Consider the following 23,827-nt stretch of genomic DNA (forward strand, 5'->3'; position numbering starts at 1 on the left):
TTGATATAACTTGATCCCCACCCTGCCAAAATCAGTAAAAAAGCAAAAGAATAACCCAGATAAAGAAAAATAATCATGATCATATAGGTTGATGCAGGAAAACAACCTTTTGACAGTAACAACATCCATTCATGATAAAACAAAAACAAGAACAAAACAAAACCCCTAGCAATCTTGGAATAGAGGGGAGTTTCCTTAACTTGATAAAGAGCATCTACAACAAATCTATAGACAATGTCACACTTCATTATGAAACTGAATGCTTTCCCCCTAAGACTAGAAACAAAAAGATGTTTGCTCTCACTCTTATTCAACATACTACTGGAATTCCAGTCAGCACAATAAGGACAAAACAAACAAATAAAAATCCACATGTAAAAAGCGTATGGTTTGGAATGGTAAAAATACAATTGTCCCTATTTAAAGACGGCATAATTGTCTACATAGAAAATCCCAATGAATCTACAAAAAACTTCCAAACACACGGGTTTCCACAGGCCACATGAGGCAAGGCCAACATAAAAATCAACAGTGTTTCTATATATTAACAACAAATATGTGGAGACTGAAATTTAACACAAGATGACTTAAAATTTCTCCGAAGAAAATGAAATCCTTGGATATAAATCTAACCATACAGATCTGGATCTGCATCCAGAAAATTACAAAATGTTGGTAAAAGCAATCAAAAAAGACCTAAATAATTGGAGAGACTTGCTATGTTTATGGATTAGAAGATTGGACATGGGAAAAATGTCAAAACCCCAAACTGGTCTATAAGATTAGTGCAATTACAATCAAAATCCCAGCAATGCCTTTGCAGACAGAAGTATGTTTATTCTATGTTTTCTATAAAAGGGAAAAGGATACAGAATAGCTCAAACAATTGTTTGGAAAAACAAAGTGGGAAGAGTTATTGTACACATTGCGGAGGCTTATTATATAGCTTCAATAATCAAGACCATGTGGTACTAGCAGAAAGTAGACATACAGAGTAATAGAGAATAGAGAACCCAGAAATAGACTCACTCAAATAAGTCCAACTAATTTTTGACAAAGGTGCAAAGCATTTAAATGGAAGAATAGCCTTTCAACAAACAAATGGTGCTAGAACAATTGGCCATCCATAGACACAAGAATACACCTCAGCCAAACTTTACATCTTATGTAAAAATTAACTCTACATGAATCACAAATTTAATGTAAAGTATAAAATTTGGGGGCAGGGGAAAGAGGATAAAAGGGATCTAGAGTTAGTCAAAGAGTTCTTAGATATGAACCTAAATGCATCATCCATAACAGGAACAACTGATAAACTAGACCTCATTAATTAAAAACTTCTTATCTACAAATGACTCTGTTAAGACATGAAGAGACAAATAATAGAGTAGAATATCCGAATACCACAAAGCCAACAAAAGACTTTTATCTAGAAGATATAAAGAATTCTAGGGTTGCCTGGGTGGCTTAATCAGTTAAGCTCCGACTTCAGCTCAGGTCATGGCCTCGTGGTTCATGGGTTCGAGCCCTGCATTGGGCTCTGTGCTGACAGCTTGGAGCCTGGAGCCTGCTTCGGATTCTGTGTCTCCCTCTTTTTCTGCCCCTACCCTCCTTACGCTCTCCCTCAAAAATAAATGTTAAAAAAATGTTTTTTAATATAAATAATTCTCAAAGCTCAACAGCAGAAAAACAAAAGAACAGCAGCAACAACAATAAAAAACCTATCCTAATAGAAAAAAATTCAGACATGAATAGACATTTCACTGAAGAGAGTATACAAATGATGAATAAACATGGGAAAAGTTATTCAATACCATTAACTCTTAGAGAACTGCAGATTAAAATCACAATGAGGTATCACTATATACCTGTCAGAAGGGGTAAAATTAAAAATGATAATGTCAGTGGAAAAGATAAAATGATACAGCCACCCTAAAGAGCAGTTAGGCAAATTCTTCTACAACTTAGCAAGGGGATTTATGCAAGATAAATGAAAACCTATGATCATGTAAAACCTATACACAAATATTAATAGCAGCATTAATCATAATATCGAAACACTGAATGTAAAAAATCTCTCCATGGGTGAAAAGTTAAACTGTAGAACATTCCTATGACAAATGAATAAAGAGACTGAAAGACTTGATATTTTAAAGATGCCGCTTCTCTTCTAAATTCATCTATTGAGTTGATGCAATTTTAATAATTTCTGCAGGGTTTTTTTTTTTTGTAGGAATTCAGAAGTTAATTCTAAAATTAACTTGGAAATACAAAGGGCTTAAAATAGTCAAGGCAATTTTTAAAAAGAAAAATTTGTAGGATTAACTCTACCTCATTTTCAGACATATTATTAAGCTACACTAACCAGCACTGTGTAGTGTTGAGATATAGAGGTCAATAGAAGAAAATGTAAATCTAAAACCAAGCCTCACATATATGGTCAAGCGATTTTGGACAAAGATGTCAAGGCAATTCAAGGCAGAAATAGAGGTTTTTTTCTCAACAAATGTTGCAGGAATAACTGAATATTTGTATCTAAAAAATTGCCAACCCTTACATCATACCATACTCAAAAATTAACTTGAAGTAGACCATTGACCTAAGTATACAAGCTAAAATTATAAAACTTCTAAAAGATAGAAGAAAATTTTCACAACTTCTCATAGGCAAAGTTAGAGAGCACAGAGTATGAAACAGAAAACCAAAAATTGGTCAGCTGAACTTTACCAATATTAAACTTTTCTGCCCTTCAAAACCTCCATGAACAAAAAAAGGCCAGCCATACAATAGAAGAAAATATTCACAGTAGAAGTCTGACAAAGGAATTGTACCCAGAATACATAAAGAACTCCTACCATTCAATAATAAGAAAACAACTTAAAATAGGAAAATATGTGAGCAGAAACTTTATAAAAGATATGCAAATGTCTAATAAGCATAGGAGATGATGCTTTACATCACCAGTCATAAGAAAGATGCAAACTGAAACCATAATAAGGTACCACTACATATATATTAGCATAGTTAAAATGACAATATTTGGGGCGCCTGGGTGACTCAGTCGGTTGAGTGTCAGATTTCAGCTCAGATCACCATCACAGTTCTGGGTTTGAGCCCCATGTCAGGCTCTACACTGACAGTTCAGAGCCTGGAGCCTTCTTCAAATTCTGTGTCTCCCTCTCTCTCTCCCCCTCCCCCACTCAGGCTGTGTCTCTCAAAAATAAATAAACATTAAAAAAAAATTTTTTTAAATAAGTAAAATGACAATCCTAACTACTGACCAGGTTGTGGAAGAGCTGGTACACTCACACATAATAGGTAGGAATGTAAAACATTACAATTATTTTTGAAATCTATTTGCCATGTTCTTTAAAAGTTAAACATGTTTATCCTCCAATACAGCCATTCTAAGATAAATGAAAATGTATGTCCACACAGATACTTGTAAACTCATGTTTACAGCAGCTTTGTTCATAATAATCAAAAACTACAAACAACCCAAGTGTCCAACAACTACACATTACAGTATATGAACACAATGGAATACTACTCGGCAGTAAAAAGCAATGAACGGATACATGCAACAACCTGGATGAGTTCCAAAATTATTATGCTGAATGAAAGCAGGCACACACATAAGAACGCATACTGTATGATTCCATTTACATAAAATTCTAGAAAATGCAAAGAAGCCATAGTGACATAAAACTGATCAGTGACTGGGGGGCACCTGGGTAGCTCAGTGGGTTAAGCGTTGAACCTGATTTCAGGTCAGGTCATGATCTCATGGTTCAGTGAGTTAGAGCCCCTCATAGGATTGGCGTTGTCTCTCTCTCTCTACCACTCCCCACTCATGTACTCTCTCTCTCTCTCTCACACACACAGAATAAACTTAAAAAAAAAAAAAAAAAAAAAAAAAAGATACGTGATTGCCTAGGGCTAAAAGTGAAGATTGCATGATGTAAAAATTTCTGAATCTCGATTGAAGAAGTGGTATGTTCGGAATATTACACATCTGTCAATACTCTCAAATTTTAGGCTTTATAGGATGCAGTTCATTTTATGTAAATGATACTTCAATAAAGCTGGGTTTTGTTTTTATTTGTTTAATGGCACGTAAATGTCATGGTGACTGCCTTCAAGGAGTTCATCACCACTCCCCCAAATGTCACTCTTCTCCATGCTTAGAGGCTGGTGGATTTGCACTGATCCTTTGCTCTCATTTTGTCCTATCCGTGTGACTTCTGTTTGCAACGTGGGACAAACGTTTAATTTGTGGCAGACAGAATCTGCAACTTTTATCTCGCCTCCTTTAAATCTGAGTTTACAACCATCTAAGTCTTCCTGACAGAATGCGATGTTCATTAAAACTGCTTATTAAGCATGAAGAAGAAATAACATTCAGCTGCAGTCTAAAGTTACATGAAGTTGAAACATCTCAGAATAAAGCAACCAGATACTTTTTCTGTAGATGAAGTTAGGGAAGAAAAACCCACTCCTGCAACATTCAAATACATCGTACCCTGAGTGGTTTAAAGGGACATTTTAAGCTACCATAAATTAATGTGATATCACGTAATTTCACACAAAGTTTACCTATGTGAATATAACCACTTGTAATAGACTTCCCACTCTGCAAAAAAACGTTTTTAAACGCTCTGCAATAAACATCAAGACAAACTTACCGAAGAAATGATTTAATATTTTCAGCTTTCATCTCAGATACCAGGTTCCACCGCATACTTTGATGATAGCCCAGTGAAGTGGTGCTTTCTTTGAAAGGCTTAATAAACCAGCCTGGGGTGGGGCGGGGAGGTGGGGGGGTGGGGGTGGTGGAAATATATACATATATACATGTTACATACAGACATAATTGTTTTTAGCTTTTATAAACACTAGAAGCCAAAAAATAGTGCTTGCATAAGAAACAGTTCACGGCAGGCTTTACAAAAATGTTCATATTAAATTCAGAAATCCTTCAAATTCTGCTGTGCAATGTAATTTTGGGTGGGTTAAAACTAGTTTTATGTGAGAGAGAGATAACTTCTCTTTCTACATGTTCTGCATCAAGGCGTGGGGCCTGTCTTTCTCATTCTCCTCGGGGTGGTCTAGTTTGTAGCACAGCGCCTGACACACAAGGAACATTCCACGAATATCTATTTAGTAAGTGAGGAAGGAAGGGCAGTTTTTGCAGTGCTGTCCACATTCCTTGCTAGTTTTGGCTTGTTAAGCGTGCTTGTAAATGAAACCATCTTTTCATCCCTGTGGATAGGTAGATAGTGACAGCTCTGACCTGCTTTCCTAACAGCTCCTGGCAGTATCCTCAACTCGCTGTAAACTTTAATGAATGTGGATTTCAGTCGCACTTTATTAGGAAGGTCAAAGTCATCCTACCGGGGTTCCAGCTGGGCTGAATTCCGCGGGGCTGGCCACAGCTCAGGGAGCCCCGCCAGGGCCTCCAGGCTTTCTGTGTCTCTTCCCTAGCATCAGAGCCAGAAGCGCCAGCCCCGCGCTGGGGACACGGGGCTCTGGGGACACGGGGCTCGTACTTACCCACCATAAATCCTGCCAGGAAAGATGCCAGCACCGCAGCCAAGCACATCCAAAGGTAGAGTCGGCCCCTGGACTTCGCCATGCCTCCCTGAGGACCGAGCTTGGGGGGCTGGCCAGAGCGGGCCTCTAGCCTGCAGACCAACAGAGAGCACCCCGGGAAGGTGGTGAGAGCCCGCCCACCCGCAGGCTTTCTGCAAAGTCTGGCCACTGACTCCACCCTCCCAACCAGGCCCAAACAACTCGTTGCCCCTCTGGTCCTCAGGGGGCCTTCCCGGGGGGAAAGAGGAATTCCTGCGAGGGGAGGAGACAGAGCCTTCCCATAGGCAGGCAACTTCCATTCTGTTGATCCTGTAAAAACCGGGACAGTCTGCTCTGGGGGGATGGGGAGGGGGTGGCTGCCGGGAAAACATCTCTAATTGTTTCCTAAATAACTCAACTGTCAACCTTGAAAATAAACAGTTAATCTGCCAACAAAAATGAGTCAAGAATAGCAGAAAATTACAATTCCAAACATGCCTTGCTACAGCAAAACCATAGGCAAGGCAGGAGAACCAAGGAGATTAATGCTCTTTTATGGAGGGGTGGGGGCACTTGGGAGGGCTGCTTTAAACAAGTCCATTGGAGTACAAAGTTTACTTTGCAGGAGTTTAAAGTTTACTGGCTTTTCATTGGCTGAGTTATGACGGTCTCTCATTGGCTGAGCGGTTGCTGGGGGAGGAGAAAACCTTCCTTCCTTCCTTGTGCTGGGGTATATCCGCTTGCAAGGTTCATCTCTTCTGGCTCTCCTGATCTGCGTCTGCAATTGGTGATGAGTGGCAGAGTGTGAGAGCTTCCCTCTTCTGGCCTCTTCACTCCATTTTAGTTAAATTTACCTTTATTAATTTTTACATTTCTTCTCTTTGACCAATATCTCTCCTCAAAAGCATCACTGAGCAAGAGTCAGGTTTTCCATATTTAGTGGTTTTGTCCCTTGGGTCCAGGAAGGACTTTTCCTGGTTGTCATGTCCAATGTCCGAGGGAAAGTACAACATACCAGTCGGAAGCCACTAAAGACCACATGGTAACAGAAAGGACTTGGAGGCAGAATTCTCAGGCACTTCCCCAGTCAAGTCCATATCTTCTCAAAGTCATAAGCATTGGAAATCATCTCTGAAGCACTGAGCTAGCATCGCATTTTTCAAAACACTGTTTATACAAAAGTTTGACGGGGAACAAAACCCAACACTTAAAATAACTATACAAAGCAAAAGTAGTAACGTGACAATTCCAAACTGTAGGATTGCCCTCAACCAAGACTCTAGGTCAGAAAATAGCCAACGAAAAGGTTTATTGGCTCTTATTCCAATTTAGGGGAGCAAGGTTCCGCCTTAGGAAGGCAGAACTGAGGTCATGTATGTTTCCTGGAAGTCCCCCACTTAAAACAACCATGAAAGCAGATTAGTGGATACAGCAAGAGCACACTGAAAGAATTAACTGAGTGCGTTTTGGAAGATACAGTACAGGTGTAAATATGAAGCAGTAGCTGATGAACTTGTTGCAAAACTTCAAAGATGTTTTAAAACGAACCGTTTGGAAGCAAATATGTTATCGATAATACAGATGTAAAGTTGTACATTCAGAAACCACAAATCTGAGTTAGAATCAGGAGTCAGTAATTCAAGATAAAAGACTTTTGTGAATTCTGAACCTTAACCCTTCAGAGAAAGCTCACGGATCGTGATAAGATTGTTTCCAAAAGGCCATAAACAAAAGAACAGGTTTCCTCCTTTTGCAAGAATTTGGGAAATGCAGACAGAGCATTTTCTTTCCACAAGAGATCTAGCAGCAGCAAACAGTGAGAAAAAGGGCTACAGGCCTGGTCTGGACATCTTGGGAAAGCTGTCTCGTCAGATGTTGTCTGTTTCGATTCAAATCTTTACTTTCATGTCACCACCAGCTGGTGTGCAGTTCCAGTCAGGGTTTGATGCTTTCTTTGCATGGGTCATGTGAATACAAGAATCTATTCCCTGGAATTTAATGGCCCAAGAGTTGGTTAGCAGTTTCTGATAAGGGCTTTTCCAGTGAGGCCTTTCTGGAGGGGTCTATTCCAATAGATGAAATCTCCAGGTTGCAGAATATTTGAGGTCTCCCAGGAGTACATGGTGAAAAGATTGCTCTACCAAAGCATGGTTATTTTTAATAGAAGCAACTAGGCCTTTACAATATTAAAGTAGATCTCCTTTTATCAACTGTGAGTCAGAGGAGGCAAGGGCCAAGTACATAGGACACCCTGTGACCATCTCATCACTGTGTAACAAAGGATGAGGGTCTCTGAGTCCCAAAGGGGGTGGATCTGAGATTTAGAGGATCAACAGCAATGCTTTGGAGGTATTTGGAGGGTCTGTACAAATTTTGCCAACTAGTGCTGTTAGTGCATTTGACTAACCCTGAGGACGGAAGATGGCATTCACAATGGAAGTTGTAAAACTGTCCAACAGACTTGTTGAAGCACCTGACTGGTAAAATGACCTCCCCAATCACTATGAAGGTTAAGAGGGGTTCCCCAAGGAGGGATAATCTTTTCTAACAGACTTTTAGCCACAGAATAAGCATTGGACTATCTACAAGGGAAAAGCTTTGGTCCAATGAGAAAATAAACCATAATTACAACACATTTATATCCATGAGACAGGGATGCTGTATGAAACCCATTTGTGTGAATAGGTTTTTTTTTTTTTTTTTTTTTTTTTTTTTTGGATTATACTTTGGACAGGTGGACAAGCAAGGTAGGTACTTTTTGCAGCCTTTTTAATATTTCCCCACCAACATTCCCAAACACTGTTAGTTTGTCAGTAGACCAATCGTTTAATGCATGTACAATGGTAAGTAGTGGAAATTCTAGGACTTCTGGCAAGGCAGGATTGTTAGATCTAAACCAGAGTTATCTTTGTTTGTTTATTAAACCAACAATTATTAGATTTCTAATATTTTTCCCTCTCTGAGGCCAATTGTTGGATTGCTTTTGTCAGTATTTCCAAATCATCATTTGAGAGAACATCTCTTTCAACAATGAGAGAGGTTTGGGTCTTGGTTTCCTTGAGATCAGTGTTTTGGTGGGAATATCAGTGAGGCAGTTTCCTTTGGACTCTAGGGGTCCAGTCTGGAAGGCCCAGGAAGCTTAATAATAGCCAGAGTTGCCTGAAAAAGTATAGTATCTAATAAATTTTGAAAGTGGGAGCCATTTTTTATTTTATTCCCATTGTTGGTGAGGAAACTTCATTGTTTCCATAACATTCCAAAGTCATGAGATACTCCAAAGGCACACCAACTCTCGGTATAAATGTGGTTTTACCCTTGGCTAAGGGTAAATGCATATAACTCCAACTATTAGGCCAAAATAGCCAAAGGGAAAGGAGCTGACTCAATGACTTCCAAAGGAGTTGCAATAGCATACCCAACACAATATTTATCATTTTAATCCTTTAAATTTAACCATTAGTAGGGGCGCCTGGGTGGCTCAGTCAGTTAAGCGTCTGACTTTGGCTCAGGTCATGATCTCTCAGGTTGTGAGTTTGAGCCCCGTGTCAGGCTCTGTGCTGACAGCTCAGAGCCTGGAGCCTGCTTTGGATTCTGTGTCTCCCTCTCTCTCTGCACCTCCCCCACTTGTGCTTTGTCTCTCTCTCTCAAAAATAAATAAAAAATGTAAAAAAAAAATTAAAAAGGAAAAGAACCATTAGTAATCCATGAAAAATCTGCACGGGTTAGAGGAGTTTCCTATAAATTGTCACAGGGAGTCAAAAGGTCATCTATCAGCATTAAGCGGTCACGTGGGATTTCCTCCATGATGGAGAGAAGAATAGCAGGACTAAAGGTATTGTAGGAGAAGGTCATATAAAGGAGCAGTTAGCAGGATGATGACCCAGAAGGGAAGTAACCGAAGTGTTGAGGGTGATGAGTATTCAGAAGAGCTTCTGCTACATGGAACACAGGATGGTTAGAGGATCCTGTGATTATTTCTCCCAAGGCCTTAAAACAGAAGAGCAGTAGCAGGAATGACTCTAAGGCAAGGGGGTTATCCCCATGCTACAGGGTCCAACTGTTGATTGTAATGCCCCATTGGTTGATAGTGCTCCCCGTATTTTGGGGTGAGTATTCCAAGGGCATGGCTTTCCCCCTCACATGTGAAGAGGGAAAAAAGAAGTTGATAATTAGGATGTCTGAGGACAGGGGACTTAATTAGGCTTTTCTTTAATGTCCCAAAAGCTATGTCATCGTGATCCTTCCAAATAATAGGGTCATTTTCAAATAAAATATATGGAGGTTGAGCCCCAAGAGAGAAGTTTGGAATCCAATTTCAATAGTAGACAGCCAGTCTAAGAAAACTTCATAAATAGCACTTAGTTTTAGGTTTTGGGAAGTTCATGATGCCATGAAGCCTACCTGGATCCAAATGTAGTCCTTGTTCTGAGATCAGGTACCCTAAGTATCGAACCTGAGTTTGAGCAAACTGCATTTTTTCTTTGGAGACTTTGTGCCCCTTTGAGGCCAAAAGTTTTAACAGATGGATGCTGTCTTCCTGTGAAGAGGTGTGAGAGGGGAGCAGAGAAGCAAATCACCTATGTATCATAACAAATAGAACCTGCAGAAAACTTCATCATCCAAATCAGCCTTTAAGGTTTGTGAAAAGAAAAGACTCTCACCCTGGGGCATTACTGTCCAGATTTATTTCCAGTCTTCCCAAGTGAAAGCAAAGAGATACTGGCTATCATTATTAACAGGAATACGAAAAAATGCTGTGCAATTATAGTGAAAAAATTGCTTTCGGTAGAAATGTGTGTCAGGAATAACAACATGCCAAGGGACAACAACGTTATTTATTGTTCAGAGGTCCTGGACAAATCTCCATCCTCTACCGCTGCATTCTCTCACAGGTTAAATAGGGGTATTATAGGGACTAGGGGAAGAGAATAGGGACTAGGGCAGGGGAAATGGGGCCCTGAGCCTTGCAATCTTATATTATGGAGCTAATGCCTTAGAAGGACTTCTTTATTTGTAGGTTAACTTATTAAAATTGATTAATAAATCTTTATTAATTCTGAGAAGTTTTGAGGGATCCACCTGAGTCTTGATGGGAAGTACACTGGACTCCACCATTGTCATTTAGACATTTTGCCCATAAGAGGATGGTAGCTGATCCAAGAAGAATAAATGATCATGGTCTCCAGACTCAGCTATAGTGACATCAGAGACAGAGCAAATAAAAGATATCAAAGAGTCATTTACTTTCCCTGGTTGCTTATTTAGATTACTACTGTCAAATTCTAGATTTCCTCTTTTTGGGTGAAAGAAATTCCAGCATGATTATTTTCTAAGAAATCTTGGTCCAATAAATGAATAGTGGTGGAGGAACTAAGGAGAAGAGTGTGCATGTCACAAAGGCCTAGATAAAAGGAGAGACAGACAGAAAGGAACCTGTTGGCATTTATTAAAGACCCCCAGTATCTGAACTGTTTTCGTACTCTGAGATGGGGCTGATTTAAAGCAGTGGGGGTAAGCACTGGGAGTGTTGTTCTGGTGTCAATAAGGACAAAGAGAGAGTCATTCCCAAACTGGAGAGTGGTTTCTCTAAGCCAATTAGGAAGGAATACTGAGAAGAGCCCCTGTAGTTCCTCGGTGTGCCATTACTGGGAATGAAGAAGACATTGGAAAGACTGGCTAGGGGGCTGATGGCACCTGGAATGCTTAAATGTGTAACAATCCTTTTGTCCAATGTCCTGGCCCTTTGCAAAGCTGCCAGAAACTAGGAGGTTTTGGTTCTGTAGAGGAGGCTTTGATTTCCAGAACTGAAAATTGGAACTGTAGCCATCTTTCTTTTAGGTGACTTATGTGGGATATGAACAAGCTAGTTTGCCAAATTGCCTAAATCTGGAGTGGACACAGTTCCCCATTCCATCAAGTTTCTTTTAACTAAAAGGGAAAGATCCCCTTTCAGTGCATTAATAAAATTAAAAGCTACCCATGTGGATTCAACATTGAAACAAAGACCAAAACTTCCTTTACAGACATTTTGGAGTGGACTGTAATAGACATAAACAGTTTCACCAGGTTTTTGTGTACAAACCTGAATTTTGTTCTCATCAACAGGTTTATGAAAAGCTACTGTAATTGTTTGGTGGAGATTTCCAATGAGAGTTCCAAGTATTTTGCCAAAAGTTAGGGGTTTATTTTTCTACATCCCTTTCAAGATGTCCCCATTGAGTTAGTTTTATCCAATTATTTGGCCTGGCCCTCACCAACAGGCAGGTGGACTGATATAAATCTGAGAAACCAGGTTGCACATTTGAATAACTATGCTAAATTCTTCAGCAAACCTAAAGGGGTCCTCAGTCACTTTAGGAAACTACAGCTTAAAATTCAGGTCTTCATAAGAAACTTGGGGGTCATTCAGATCCTCAGAAAACTTAACTTTATAGGGGCTGATTTTAATACATTCAGAAGAGGAAGAACTAAGAAAGGATTCAAAGGAAAAAGGAACTTAAGCAAAAGGATTAGAAGAGAGAGGGGACATATACAGGAGGAAAGGCTGGCACAAAGGAATAGAGAAAAATGGTACTGGAGGAAGGCCCTGTGCACAGGTGTCTGGGTACAAATGAGGGGGAGGGGGAAAATAGTCCTCAGAAGCCATTTTGATTCCTTTCAATTGTTTGTTTCAGTTAACTTAGAAATAGTATTTCACAAAGAAGCAGAATTAGAATTCCAAAAAACATTTGGAAGCCTCAAGGTATCAATGAAATAGGCACCCCAGTTTTTGTTGTTTTTCTTTTAGCTGTGACTTTCTAACTGGGGAAATCAGAAGTTCCCCATAATGGCCATTAAAGTTCTAAATTGCTTTTGATTAAGTTGGTGCATTTAGTTAGACATGTACATGAGGAGGGACCACAGTTTTTAAACATAAAACCATCTGGGGTTCAAGAAGGAAGGGACCCTTCAAAGCATTTTGATGACTAGAATTCCATTTTTTTTTTTTTTTAGAAGTGTTCTCTAAAGCAAAAAGCAAAGTTCCTAAATGGCACAGTTCCAATAGGAACACCCTGGTTCCAAAAAGGAGTCTCACCAAAGATCAGCAGAGTTCCAAAAGGCACAGCCTGGTTCCAAAGAGGAGGCATACCAAAAGCTGAACAAGTACTCTCAGAAAGACCCAGACCAAAGTAGATCCCAAATGAAGCCTGTAGAGATCACTACAAACACAAAGAAAGCAGAGACCAAATCCAGGAGAAAACTTACCCTCAAACTCCAGGGTCGGCAAGAAAGCAGTGAGCTCAACTGGCTCTTTGGGGTCTAGCACCTGTTTGCTCACTAGCCTTGGAGTTATTGGGGGGTCTTCTTGAGATCCCATATCTGCTCACCAAGGAATGTTAATCTTAAAAGTTAAACTGTCACTTATTTCACTAACAAATATGGGTTATTTCGGGAGTTGTAGAGAGTTCCAGTTCAGGACACGCAAGCTCCCAGAGAACAAAGAAGAATGTTCTTTTCTGGGGGCGGGCAAAGGGGGAGGGAGAATGATTGCTGTTATAATCAAACAGTCTGTTGGAGTAAACTGAGAGTCTGAAGTATAGTGGCTTTTCATTGGCTGGATTGTGACAGTATTTCATTGGCTGGGCTGTTGGGGAGGGATGACCTTTCTTCCTTCTGCTGGGTCAAGTAATAGGATTAGAAAGGTAAGTCTATCCCTGTTAGGGCCTGCAATTGGTGATGAGTAGTACAGCATGAAAGCTCCCTCTTCTGTTCTTCCCACTCTATTTTCATGAGCTTTCTCTTTGTTAATTTTCACACTACTTTTTTTCTTGTGTCTTTGCCACCTCCATTCAATTGCTGAATTTCAGCAGCAGCAAAGTGCATATAAGTACTGCTCTTCCTTCCCTGTTTATCATTCTGCTGCCAGATTCTGTCCTAAGTTCTAACTGGATACACTTGGGAAACATTTCTGATCCAGGCTGCTCCACTGTAACCTATTAGTTCCTTAACCCACGCATCAATATCAAAACTAATCAGACTGAGTTCTTTTGTCCTCTGTACCTAAGCAAGGCTCCAAATTTCCATAATTCTCAGTTTCTTTTTCTGTCCTGGGGTTTTTTCCCTACCTTATTAAAATATTGTAGGTTCAAATGAATAAGATTAACCACTGTAAGTGCCTTGCACCATAATGAACAAGAGGTTCTCAACAAATGGCATCTTCCCTGCCCTCCCCTTCATATCAGTTATGCAGCATTTCTCTTTAGAAGTGTTTAGAAGGTTTGCAAAATAGGACTCCTGCACCCATCCATTTCATCCTAAAGGAAAATCTTTAGCAATTCATGACTGAATTCCTTGTATCCAACCAAAAACAGTTTTGCAGCCAAACCAAACATGCCTACTGAGTAAATAATGGAGACAGTACATCTACAGTTATACTTCCAATCTTCATTGCACTGTTTGATTCCTTGATGATCATAGTTAAGACACCTCTCTTTGGTCCTAACAGGTTGCCAAAAGAGTCTAAATTCATTTTTATTGCACTGTAATTGATGATAGATATACTGGATAGACTTTTCCCTTGGAACTTTCGTAGAATCCCTGAGAGTTAACTTTGAACCAAATATCTTTAGTCAACTAATTGATTTCAAAATATCTGTAACTCAACAACAACAAAAACACCTCACAAATGATTTGATTAAAAAATGGACAGAGGACCTGAATAAATATTTTTTCTAAAGCCAACATACAGATGGCCAACAGACACGTGAAAAAATGCTGAACATCACTTTCATCAGCGAAATGCAAACCACAACCACATGAGATATCACCTCACACTTGTCAGAATGGCCAAAGTAAAAAACACAAGACATAACAAGTGTTGGCAAAGGTGTGGAGAAAGGGAAACCCTTGTTCACTGTTGGTGGGAATACAGTGGTGCAGCCACTATGAAAAACAGTATGGAGGTTTCCCAAAAAATTAAAAATAGAAATACCATATGATCCAATAATTTCAATGCTAGGTATTTGTCCAAAGAAAACTCAAACACTAATTTGAAAAAATATGTGAACCCCTATGTTTACTGTAGCATTATTCACAATAGCTAAGATAAGCAAGCAATCCAAGTGTCCACCCATAGATGAATGGATAAAGATGTGGTATAAATATATCATGACCAATTACTCGACCACAAAAAGAATTTGTCATTTGTGGGGCACCTGGGTGGCTCAGTCGGTTAAATGTCTGACTTTGGCTCAGGTCATAATCTCACACGTCTTGTGGATTCTAGCCCTGCATTGGGCATTGTCCTGACATCCCAGAGCCTGGACCCTGCTTCGGATTCTGTGTCTCCCCCACCCCTCTCTCTCTGCCCCTCCCCCGCTCATGCTTTGTTTCTCTCTCAAAAAAATAAATAAATAAATAAACAAGCATTAAAAAAGTTTAAAAAGAAAGAATTTGTCATTTGTGATAACATGGACGTATCTAGAGGGTATTATGCTATGTGAAATAAGTCAGGGAAAGACAAATACCATGTGATTTCACTTCTATGTGGAATCTAAAAAAAAAAACAATTCTTAAATACAGACAACTGATGGTTGCCAGAGGGAAGGTAGGTAGGTGGATGGGCAAAATAGGTGAAGGAAAGTAACAGGTACAAACTTCCAGTTGTAAGTCAGGGAAATGAGAAGCACAGCACAGGGAATATGATCAATATTTTAATAACACTGCATGGTAACAGAGACTGCACTTACCATGGTGAGCACTGAGTACTGTATAGAGTCTTTGAGTATAGATGTTGTTCATCTGCAACTAATATAACACTGTATGTCAACTATATTTCAATAAAAAAGATTTTTAGAATACTTCTATATTGCTAAAAAGCCCTAACATGATAGAGCCAGGCTCTTCCACCCATTTGACATACCTTAACTGATGCCTCCAGCTTTTCTATTTTAGAGGTAAACACCTGCAAAAAGACATTTTCATAACAAGTTCCCCCACCACGGCAGCGGCGTATATGGCTAACTAGAATGAAGTTCTTCAAACAGAAGCAAGAGCCAATGAAGTAGCTGTACTCCTCATAATTTAAGAAACATTTTCCTAGAACATCTATAATTATTTTCATCATTAAAAAGTATTGGAATTTTAATAAATATCCAGCCTCTGTTTTTTTTTTTTTAACTTTTTTTAATATTTATTTATTTTTGAGACAGAGAGAGACAGAGCATGAATGGGGGAGGGTCAGAGAGAGAGGGAGACACAGAATCTGAAACAGGCTCCAGGCTCTGAGCTGTCAGCACAGAGCCCGACGCGGGGCTCGAACTCACGGAGTGCGAGATCATGACCTGAGCCGAAGTTGGACACCCAACCGACTGAGCCACCCAGGCGCCCCTTCCAGTCTCTGTTTTAACAGTGGGGTGACAAGGGTCTTCTCTAGGTCCCAAACAATATCAAACATTTTATGCGTCAGTATACACAAATATATGCTACGCTTATACCTTTTAAGGACTCACATAATTTATCTCATCCATGGTACCATTTGCTAGTGACTACATCATTCTCATCTCTTTGTTGGCAAAAGAGAAGGTAGAAACTAATGACTATAAGGCCTTATTTGAGAAATTTGTTTTTGTACTCCGACCTCAACTTTTATTGCTAATTAAAGTTTGACTAATAGAAGAAATCAGTGTATTCACCAGCACAATTTCCCAATGTGATTAATCTTCCCAAATTAAAATTATTTATTCAACCAATATTTGACAGGTTATAGCATGCCAGACATTATGAAAAACTGAGGATATGATCCTGGCCTTTAGAAAGCCTAGGATACAAGGAGAAGGCAAATATTGAATATGTAATTAAATGTGAACAGTTCTAAGAAGAAGCAGTATTACCTTAACTCTGAACGTCTTCGCTGCCTCAGTGGGTGGGATCTGCCATCTTTATCTTGCCAATCCATTGTATAAAAGTCTGGTTAGCTGATTTAGCAAGTCTTTGGCCTTTTGTTCATACAAATACAACTTCATTGTTAAGCTGCTCTTAATTAATCTTTTCTCCCCTCCCTTGTCTCCCATCCTAAAAGAGCTGATCTTATAACTTCAAACCTCAAATCCTGTCAAACGAGTCACAGAGAGATTTGAAAACAAAGTGTGATATGTACTAATAAGGTGGTACAGGTAGAGTCATTAACATACCAGTAATTAAAATTTGATAGAGAAGGAACAATATTTAGCTTTGTCACGCATTTCATGTTTTGTATGATGATGTTGTCTTATGTTTCATATGAGAGGGATCACCTAGATGCTAACTATACAGATATGCACTTTATGCCATTAATGATGTCTCAAGGTGACAGGATGTCTGGTCATCCAGACAACAAGGTTCACTTTCCAAAAAAAATAAATAAATAAAAGAATGGTTGATATCATGATGGCTGAGGTTTGTGACAAGAGATACATCCTAGTTGAGTATTTTCAAACTCCTGGTGGAAAAACCACCAAAAATCAGTTTCAAACTTAAAATAAGATGTTAGAATGTCAGTACATTATATAGTATACCATAACCTATAAAGCAAGTGAGAAGTGAGAAGTAGTACAGATAGTGAGAAAAGGGTACAAGATTAATAAAAGAGGGAAGACATTTGAAAAGAAAAGCAGAAAACCATGATTGGATGACTTTCTTCTGATGTCACAATTACTCAACAGTAAATGTAGAAATTAGAAATGGCCCATCAAGTTAAAGTGTAAAACAGAGACAGGGCCCCTACGCATGCCTTCTCATCAACACAGGATGTGTGTAACCATGATGCTAACATTCCAGACAGAGGTTTGGCAATGGTAAGTATATCATTTGGCCTTTAAAGCAAATTTTCCCGCTCAGTATTTCTTTCCCTGTATCATTAACATGTGCCTTCAGCCCATTTTCCATGACAGCTTTTACCTAATAGTGCTAAGATCTTCCAACACACTTGCATCATCCAGCCTCATTTATAGCCTCTATCCTTGTGTGCCTTCAGTATCATTTAATTATGAATAAATCTCTCTAGATTTTTGATCTTCCTTCCAGCCCTTTCTCTCTTCTATTCTGCATCCTGACACCTGTTTTCAGTGGATGATACCACTTTCCTCAAACCAGATAGTTTTCCACTTCATGGGGAAGTGGAAATGGGTCCCATGGAGACTCACGGGGTCAGAGAGGAAGGATGCACCTTTGTTCGGCACCATTATTCCACTGTGGCTTTTTTGAAGTTGCTACCCTCTGATTACATCATTTGCTTCCTATTCTCATCCTTGGCCCCAGCTGAACACCAATGAGTTCTCTCACCTTTGGCAGTGGTTTTAATGGTTTCCTTGTAGATTCTGGGTGAACCTCTGGGCCTTCACGCTTTATTTTCTTTCACACTTGTATCCAATCCACCCGTAAGTTCTACTGGCTCAGCAGTTAAAATATAGCTTGAATCCAGCTGCTTCACCAGTATTCTAATCTTAGCCACAATCATCTCTCATCCAGACTTCTGCATCAGCCCCCAAGTGGTCTCCACCTCTGCTATTACTCCTGTTTAGACCATCTCTGACTTAGCGGAGTTTTCTTCCTAAACTAGCAATCAGATGGTGTTATTATCCTTCAAAGTTTTCTCATTAAACTTAAAAACAAAATTCAGACTCAGAGGGGCAACCAAACCCACTTGATCTAGCTTTTAAATCTCCCCTCCCTTCAAAGTAAGACAACACTAAGGAAACACATCCAAACCAAATTCATAGAAACCAGGAAACCACCGCATCAGCAGAGATCACCAGCATCACAAAGAACCAGACAATCCCAAAGGGAGGCCTGGGGTACTATGGCTCTCCTAGTGATGGTGTAGCATGTCCATATGCCTACAAATGAAGAAGGCTTGGTAAACAGAAAATGGCCAAGAAATTTCCTGGCCTTCTTCCACAGTATCGTCCAAAGGGTCCCTAACAAGGTAGAACAGCAAGAAAAGGGTATTCAACAATTTTAGAAGTGGATGCAGTTATTGGAAAAACTAACATTTTTTGTTTTCATTCCATTGTAATTAAGTGATAACTCTTCTTGAGCACCCAAACTGACTGAGGACAATACGATTCATCACAATGACAAAATAATCACTATTCTGCAAGCCCTAGTCATAATGAAGTTCAATCCTACAGTTTCTAAACTGCATTACTGGTATTTGGGACTCGGTGCTTAATCTCTGCTAAATCTCAGACCAACCCGAGAAAGTCATCCAGACATTTGCCAGGCTTTTCACTACTACTGGCTTTCATGTAGAATGCCTTATTAGACCCAGATAAGCAAGGCTATTCAGGAGTAAGTGAAAGAGGTTTTCAGATAATTGAGTAGTGAAGTTATTATAGACTTTGGCTCACACATAAGAAAGAGGGTGAAAAAGTAAAGTCAAATGGGGGAGAAGAGACAAAGGGTAAAAGAACCATGGTGTGGTTCAAAAGGATGTGAAATAACTGCTTCCGTGAGCGCTCTCTGGCTCTCACAAAGACCCAAATTTTAACAACCTATCTATCCTAACTATTTAGGAGGGGCACCTGGGTGGCTCAGATCATCATCACATTGTTTGTGAGTTCCAGCCCCACCTTAGGCTCTGTGCTGACAGCTCAGAGCCTGGAGGCTGCTTCCGATCCTATGTCTCCTTTCTCTGCCCTTTTCCCCTGCGCACACTCTGTCTCTTTCAAAAAATAAATAAACATTAAAAAACATAATAAAACACAGGTCATCCTAACACAACAACACTAAATTTGTTAACCAATATAGACATTCTATTTACTTTTCCTTAAAGCCTCTTTTCCTAAATAAGAATGGTATTAGAATACTTTATAAAAGTTACTTTACACTGGAACAAAATGTAGCTTACATCTTGCAGAAGACGAAAAAGGCCCCTAGAACTAAACACATAAAACTGGACTTAAAATGCATGAAAAATTACAAGACATTCTTATGACTTTTTCTTCAAAAAGATTTAGCAAGCACTAAACTTCGATAAACTTGGAAAGATTAACAGATATCAACTCCATCATTCTGGTCATTCCTGTTGCCATCTTTTGAAGGAAAGGGGTGTGGTGAGTGGGCTTACTATAAAGCCAGCTTCTTAATAACAAAACACTGTGTTTTGCATATTGCTTAGAGAAGACTGACCTTGCAATTTATTGGCCTCAAGAGACACATGATCCCCTTCTGTGCCCCCAGGCAAAATACAGCCAAGGAGAGAGACTATCCTAGTGGATAATCAGTTTTAATGAATTTTATACTATTTCTTATAGTATTAGTTTTGGTGAAACCAAATTTAAAAACTAATCTATAAATACAAAATTTAGAATGAGGTAATTCCTATTTACTTTACACTTTAAAAATTGTTTTGGGGGCACCTGGGTGGCTCAGTCAGTTAAGTGTCCAACTCGATTTTGGCTCAGGTCATGATCTCATGGTTTGTGGGTTTGAACCCCACATTGGGCTCTGTGCTAGCAGCACAGAGCCTGCTTGGGATTCTCTCTCTCTTCCTCTTTCTCTACCCTTTCCCTTGCTCACACTTTCTCTCTTAAATAAGTGAATGTTTAAAAATAAATAAAATAGGGGCGCCTGGGTGGCGCAGTCGGTTAAGCGTCCGACTTCAGCCAGGTCACGATCTCACGGTCCGTGAGTTCGAGCCCCGCGTCAGGCTCTGGGCTGATGGCTCAGAGCCTGGAGCCTGTTTCCGATTCTGTGTCTCCCTCTCTCTCTGTCCCTCCCCCGTTCATGCTCTGTCTCTCTCTGTCCCAAAAATAAATAAACGTTGAAAAAAAAAAAAATTAAAAAAAAAAATAAATAAAAAATAAAAAAAAAAAAAAATAAATAAAATAAAAAATTGCTTTGGATACTTGCTCTGTAGGCATCGGGAAGCACCTATATTTAAAACAAGTCAAAAAGTAAAAATACAATTACCAAACAATCCAGCAATTCCACTTTTGAGTATTTGATGAAATTGAAAACACTAATTCAAAAAGATTTATGCACCCCTATGTTCATTGCAGCATTATTTCCAATAGTCAAGAAATGGAAACAACCTAAACGTCCACTGTTGAATAGATGAAGAAAATGTGAGAGAAGGAAGATGGCAGAGTAGAATGATCCTGAGTCACCACCTATCACAGATGCATTTCAGCAGGTGACCCAGTGCAGAAGCAGTTTGAGTAGCACCTGAGTTATACATGAAGGAGATTTATGGACAATTTTAGGACATGTGCCATAGAGTCAGGGATCTGTGGGAGCTTTCTCTGGAAACAGGAGTGCTGGCAGGTGCCATTTTTCTTCTCCTCCTTCAGCCTAGACCACCAATGGTTGCAGAACCAGTTTTGACACTCTCCATTTACCTTGATACCAGTGCTTGCCCCCATAGACCTGCCCCACCCAATCTGCTTACCTCAGCAGACAACCCCTGGCCCGCCGGCCCTGCAGGCCCTAGCAGGCAGCCTCACCACGATTGGCATCCCTCCAAAGCGACTACTGCCCCCACAACACTGGTCGGGTGGCCTCCGCTGGGACTAGTGTCCCATCAAAAGGATGGGAAAGCTAATCTCACACACCAGTGTGCCTGGAGTAGCTGCAGCTGGGCCTCTCAGCTAGCTGGGCCAGGAGCAGACCCTGCCCACCAGTGCACCAGCAGCAGATACAGCTGATCATGGCAGTCAGCTGGGATAAGGGCTGGCCCCACCCACCAGCACACCTGCTGGGGCTGCAGCAGGGCTTCTCAGCCAGCCATGCAGGGGACAGAGACCTGCCCACCAGTGCATCCAAAGAGTTGAGGCTCAGTCACAACAGGAGGGCACACACAGAGCATACAAGGGACACCGTTTGAGCTCCTGGTTCTGGTGACCAGGGGGTTTTGTGTTCCAAGGCATCATAGGATGCCTTCTACATAAGGCTACCACTTTCAAAACCAGGAAAGGTAGCTGAACTATGTAAAACAGAAATAAACACAGAGAGACAAAATGAAACAGAGACTATGTTCCAAACAAAAGAACAAGATAAAATCACAGAAAAAGAATGAAATAAAATGGAGATAAGCAATCTACCTGATAAATAACTCAAAGTAATGGTCTGAAAGATATTCACTGGACTTGAGAGAAGGGTGGATGAGCCTAGTGAGAACTTCAAAGAGATGGAAAATATAACAAAGAACCAATCAGAGCTGAAGAATAACTGGAATTTTAAAATATGTTAGAGAAAATCAACAGCAGATTAAAAGGATGCAGAATGGATCAGCGATCTGGAAGACACTTAAGCTGAACATCAAAAAAGAAAAAGAATTTTAAAATGAGGATTAGGACCTCTGCAGCAAAATCAATAATAACATATGTAAATAACATTTACATTATATGGGTTCCAGAAGGAGAAGAGAGAGAAGGTGGGAGAAAACTTATATGAAGAAATAACAGCTGGATAAATAGCTAGCTTCTAACAATGAATCAGGAAGAAGTAGAAAATTTTAACAGACCAGTTACTAGTAGCAAAATTGAACCAATAATCAAAAAACCAAACCAAAAACCCAACAAACAAAAGTCCAGGACCAGATGTCTGCACAGATGAATTCTACCAAACATTTAAAGAAGAGTTAATACCTATTCTTCTTAAAACATTCCACAAAATATAAAAAGGAAAACTTCCTTATTCATTCTATGAGGCTGGCATTACCCTGATACCAAAACAGGACAAAGGCACTACACAAGAGAAAATTACAGGCAAATATCTCTGATAAACACAGATGCAAAAATCCTCAACAAAATATTAGCAAACTGAATTCAAGAATACATTAAAGTGATCATTTACCATGATCAAGTGGGCTTTATTCCAGGGAGGCAAGGGTAATTCATCATCCTCAAATCAGTCAAATGTGATGCATCACATTAACAAAAGAAAGGATAAAACCCACATGATCATCTCAAAAGGTGCAGAAAAAGCATGGGACAAAATACAACACCCGTTTATGATAAAAACACTCAATAAAGTTGGTTTAGAGGGAACACACCTCAACATGATAAAGGCCACATATGAAAAACCTACAGTTAATGTTATACTCAATGGTGAAAAACTAAAAACTTTTCCTCTAAGATCAGGAATAAGACAAGGATGTCCACTCTCACAACTTTCATTCACCGTAATTCTGAAAGTCCTGGTCACAGCAGTAAAACAATAAAAAGAAATAAAAATGCTCCAAATGGATAAGGAAGAAGTAAAATTTTACTATTTGTAGATGACATACTATATAGGAAACCCTAAAGTTCCACCAAAAACCTATTAGAACTGACAAATGAATTCAGTAAGTTTACATGATACAATATACAGAAAACCTGTTGTTTCTAAAGGTTGATAACAAAGTAATAGAAAGAGATAAGAAAACAATCCCACTTAAAATTGTACCAACGATAATAAATTACCTAGGAATAAATTTAGCCAAGAAGCTGAAAAACCTGTCCTCTAAAAACTGTAAGGTATTGATGAAAGAAATTCAAGACAGCACAAACAAAAGAAAGATATACCATGGATTGGAAGAATAAATATTGTTAAAAATGCAATATTATCCAAAGCAATCTACAGATTCAATGTGATCTCTATCAAAAATACCAATAGCAAATCATTTTTACCAGATTAGAATAATTCTAAAATTTGTATAGAACCACAAAAAAACTAAATAACAAAGCAATCTTGTGAAAGAACAAAGTTGAAAGTTTCACAATCCTAAATTTCAACTGTACTACGAAGCTATAATAATCCAAACAGTATGGTAGTGGCACAAATATAGATGCATAGATTAATGGTACAGGATAGAAAGCCCAGAAATAATTCCACACTTATATAGTCAACCTGCACAAAGGAGGCAAGAATATACAATGGGGAAAAGGCCATATTTTTAGCAAATAGTGCTGGAAAAAATGGACAGCTACATATCAAAGAATAAAACTAGACCACCTTCTTGCATCATACACAAAAATAAACGTAAAACAGAGACCTAAAAGGGAGACCTGAAGCCATAATACTCCTAAAAAGAAATGGAGGCAGTAATGTTTTGAATATCACCCTTACAACATTTTTCTGGATATGTTTCCTCAGGCAATGGAAACAAAAGCAAAAATAAACTATTGGGACTACACCAAAATAGAAACCATCTGAACAGCAAAGGAAACCACCATCAACAAAACAAAAAGGAAACCAACTGAATGGGAGAAGATATTCACAAATGATAGGTTTAACACGGGGTTAAAATAAAAAA

At 39.3% G+C, this 23,827-nt stretch overlaps 2 protein-coding genes across 7 annotated transcripts in view; one reads left to right on the forward strand and one right to left on the reverse strand.

The window, feature by feature from the left end:
• NAALAD2 (N-acetylated alpha-linked acidic dipeptidase 2) overlaps positions 1 to 18,277 on the reverse strand; it is a 73,781-nt gene extending 55,504 nt beyond the window's left edge. For 2 of the 6 annotated variants that reach the window (XR_006193511.1, XM_042904545.1), the window contains exons 1-4: positions 12,817 to 13,038; positions 9,973 to 10,108; positions 5,554 to 5,684; positions 4,686 to 4,797 (exon numbers count right to left, since the gene is read on the reverse strand). Coding sequence is in view for 5 of the 6 variants with exons in the window: in XM_042904545.1 (XP_042760479.1) it covers positions 4,686 to 4,797; positions 5,554 to 5,684; positions 9,973 to 10,108; positions 12,817 to 12,928 (491 nt within the window). In the remaining variant the exon portion in view is untranslated. Of the gene's footprint in view, positions 1 to 4,685; positions 4,798 to 5,553; positions 5,685 to 9,972; positions 10,109 to 12,816; positions 13,039 to 16,442; positions 16,548 to 17,871 lie in introns of those variants that run through there. The other 4 variants (XM_042904546.1, XM_042904547.1, XM_042904549.1 and 1 more) reach the window with 4 other exon arrangements.
• Positions 18,278 to 18,418: 141 nt separating this feature from the next.
• The window catches only part of LOC122201176 (tripartite motif-containing protein 51-like), a 56,700-nt gene continuing 51,291 nt past the window's right edge, over positions 18,419 to 23,827 (forward strand). The window contains exon 1 of the mRNA XM_042907117.1: positions 18,419 to 18,514. The gene's annotated coding sequence lies outside the window, so the exon portion shown is untranslated. The remainder of the gene's footprint in view (positions 18,515 to 23,827) is intronic.

This window comes from Panthera leo, chromosome D1 (assembly GCF_018350215.1).
Source record: "Panthera leo isolate Ple1 chromosome D1, P.leo_Ple1_pat1.1, whole genome shotgun sequence".
NCBI lineage: Eukaryota > Metazoa > Chordata > Mammalia > Carnivora > Felidae > Panthera > Panthera leo.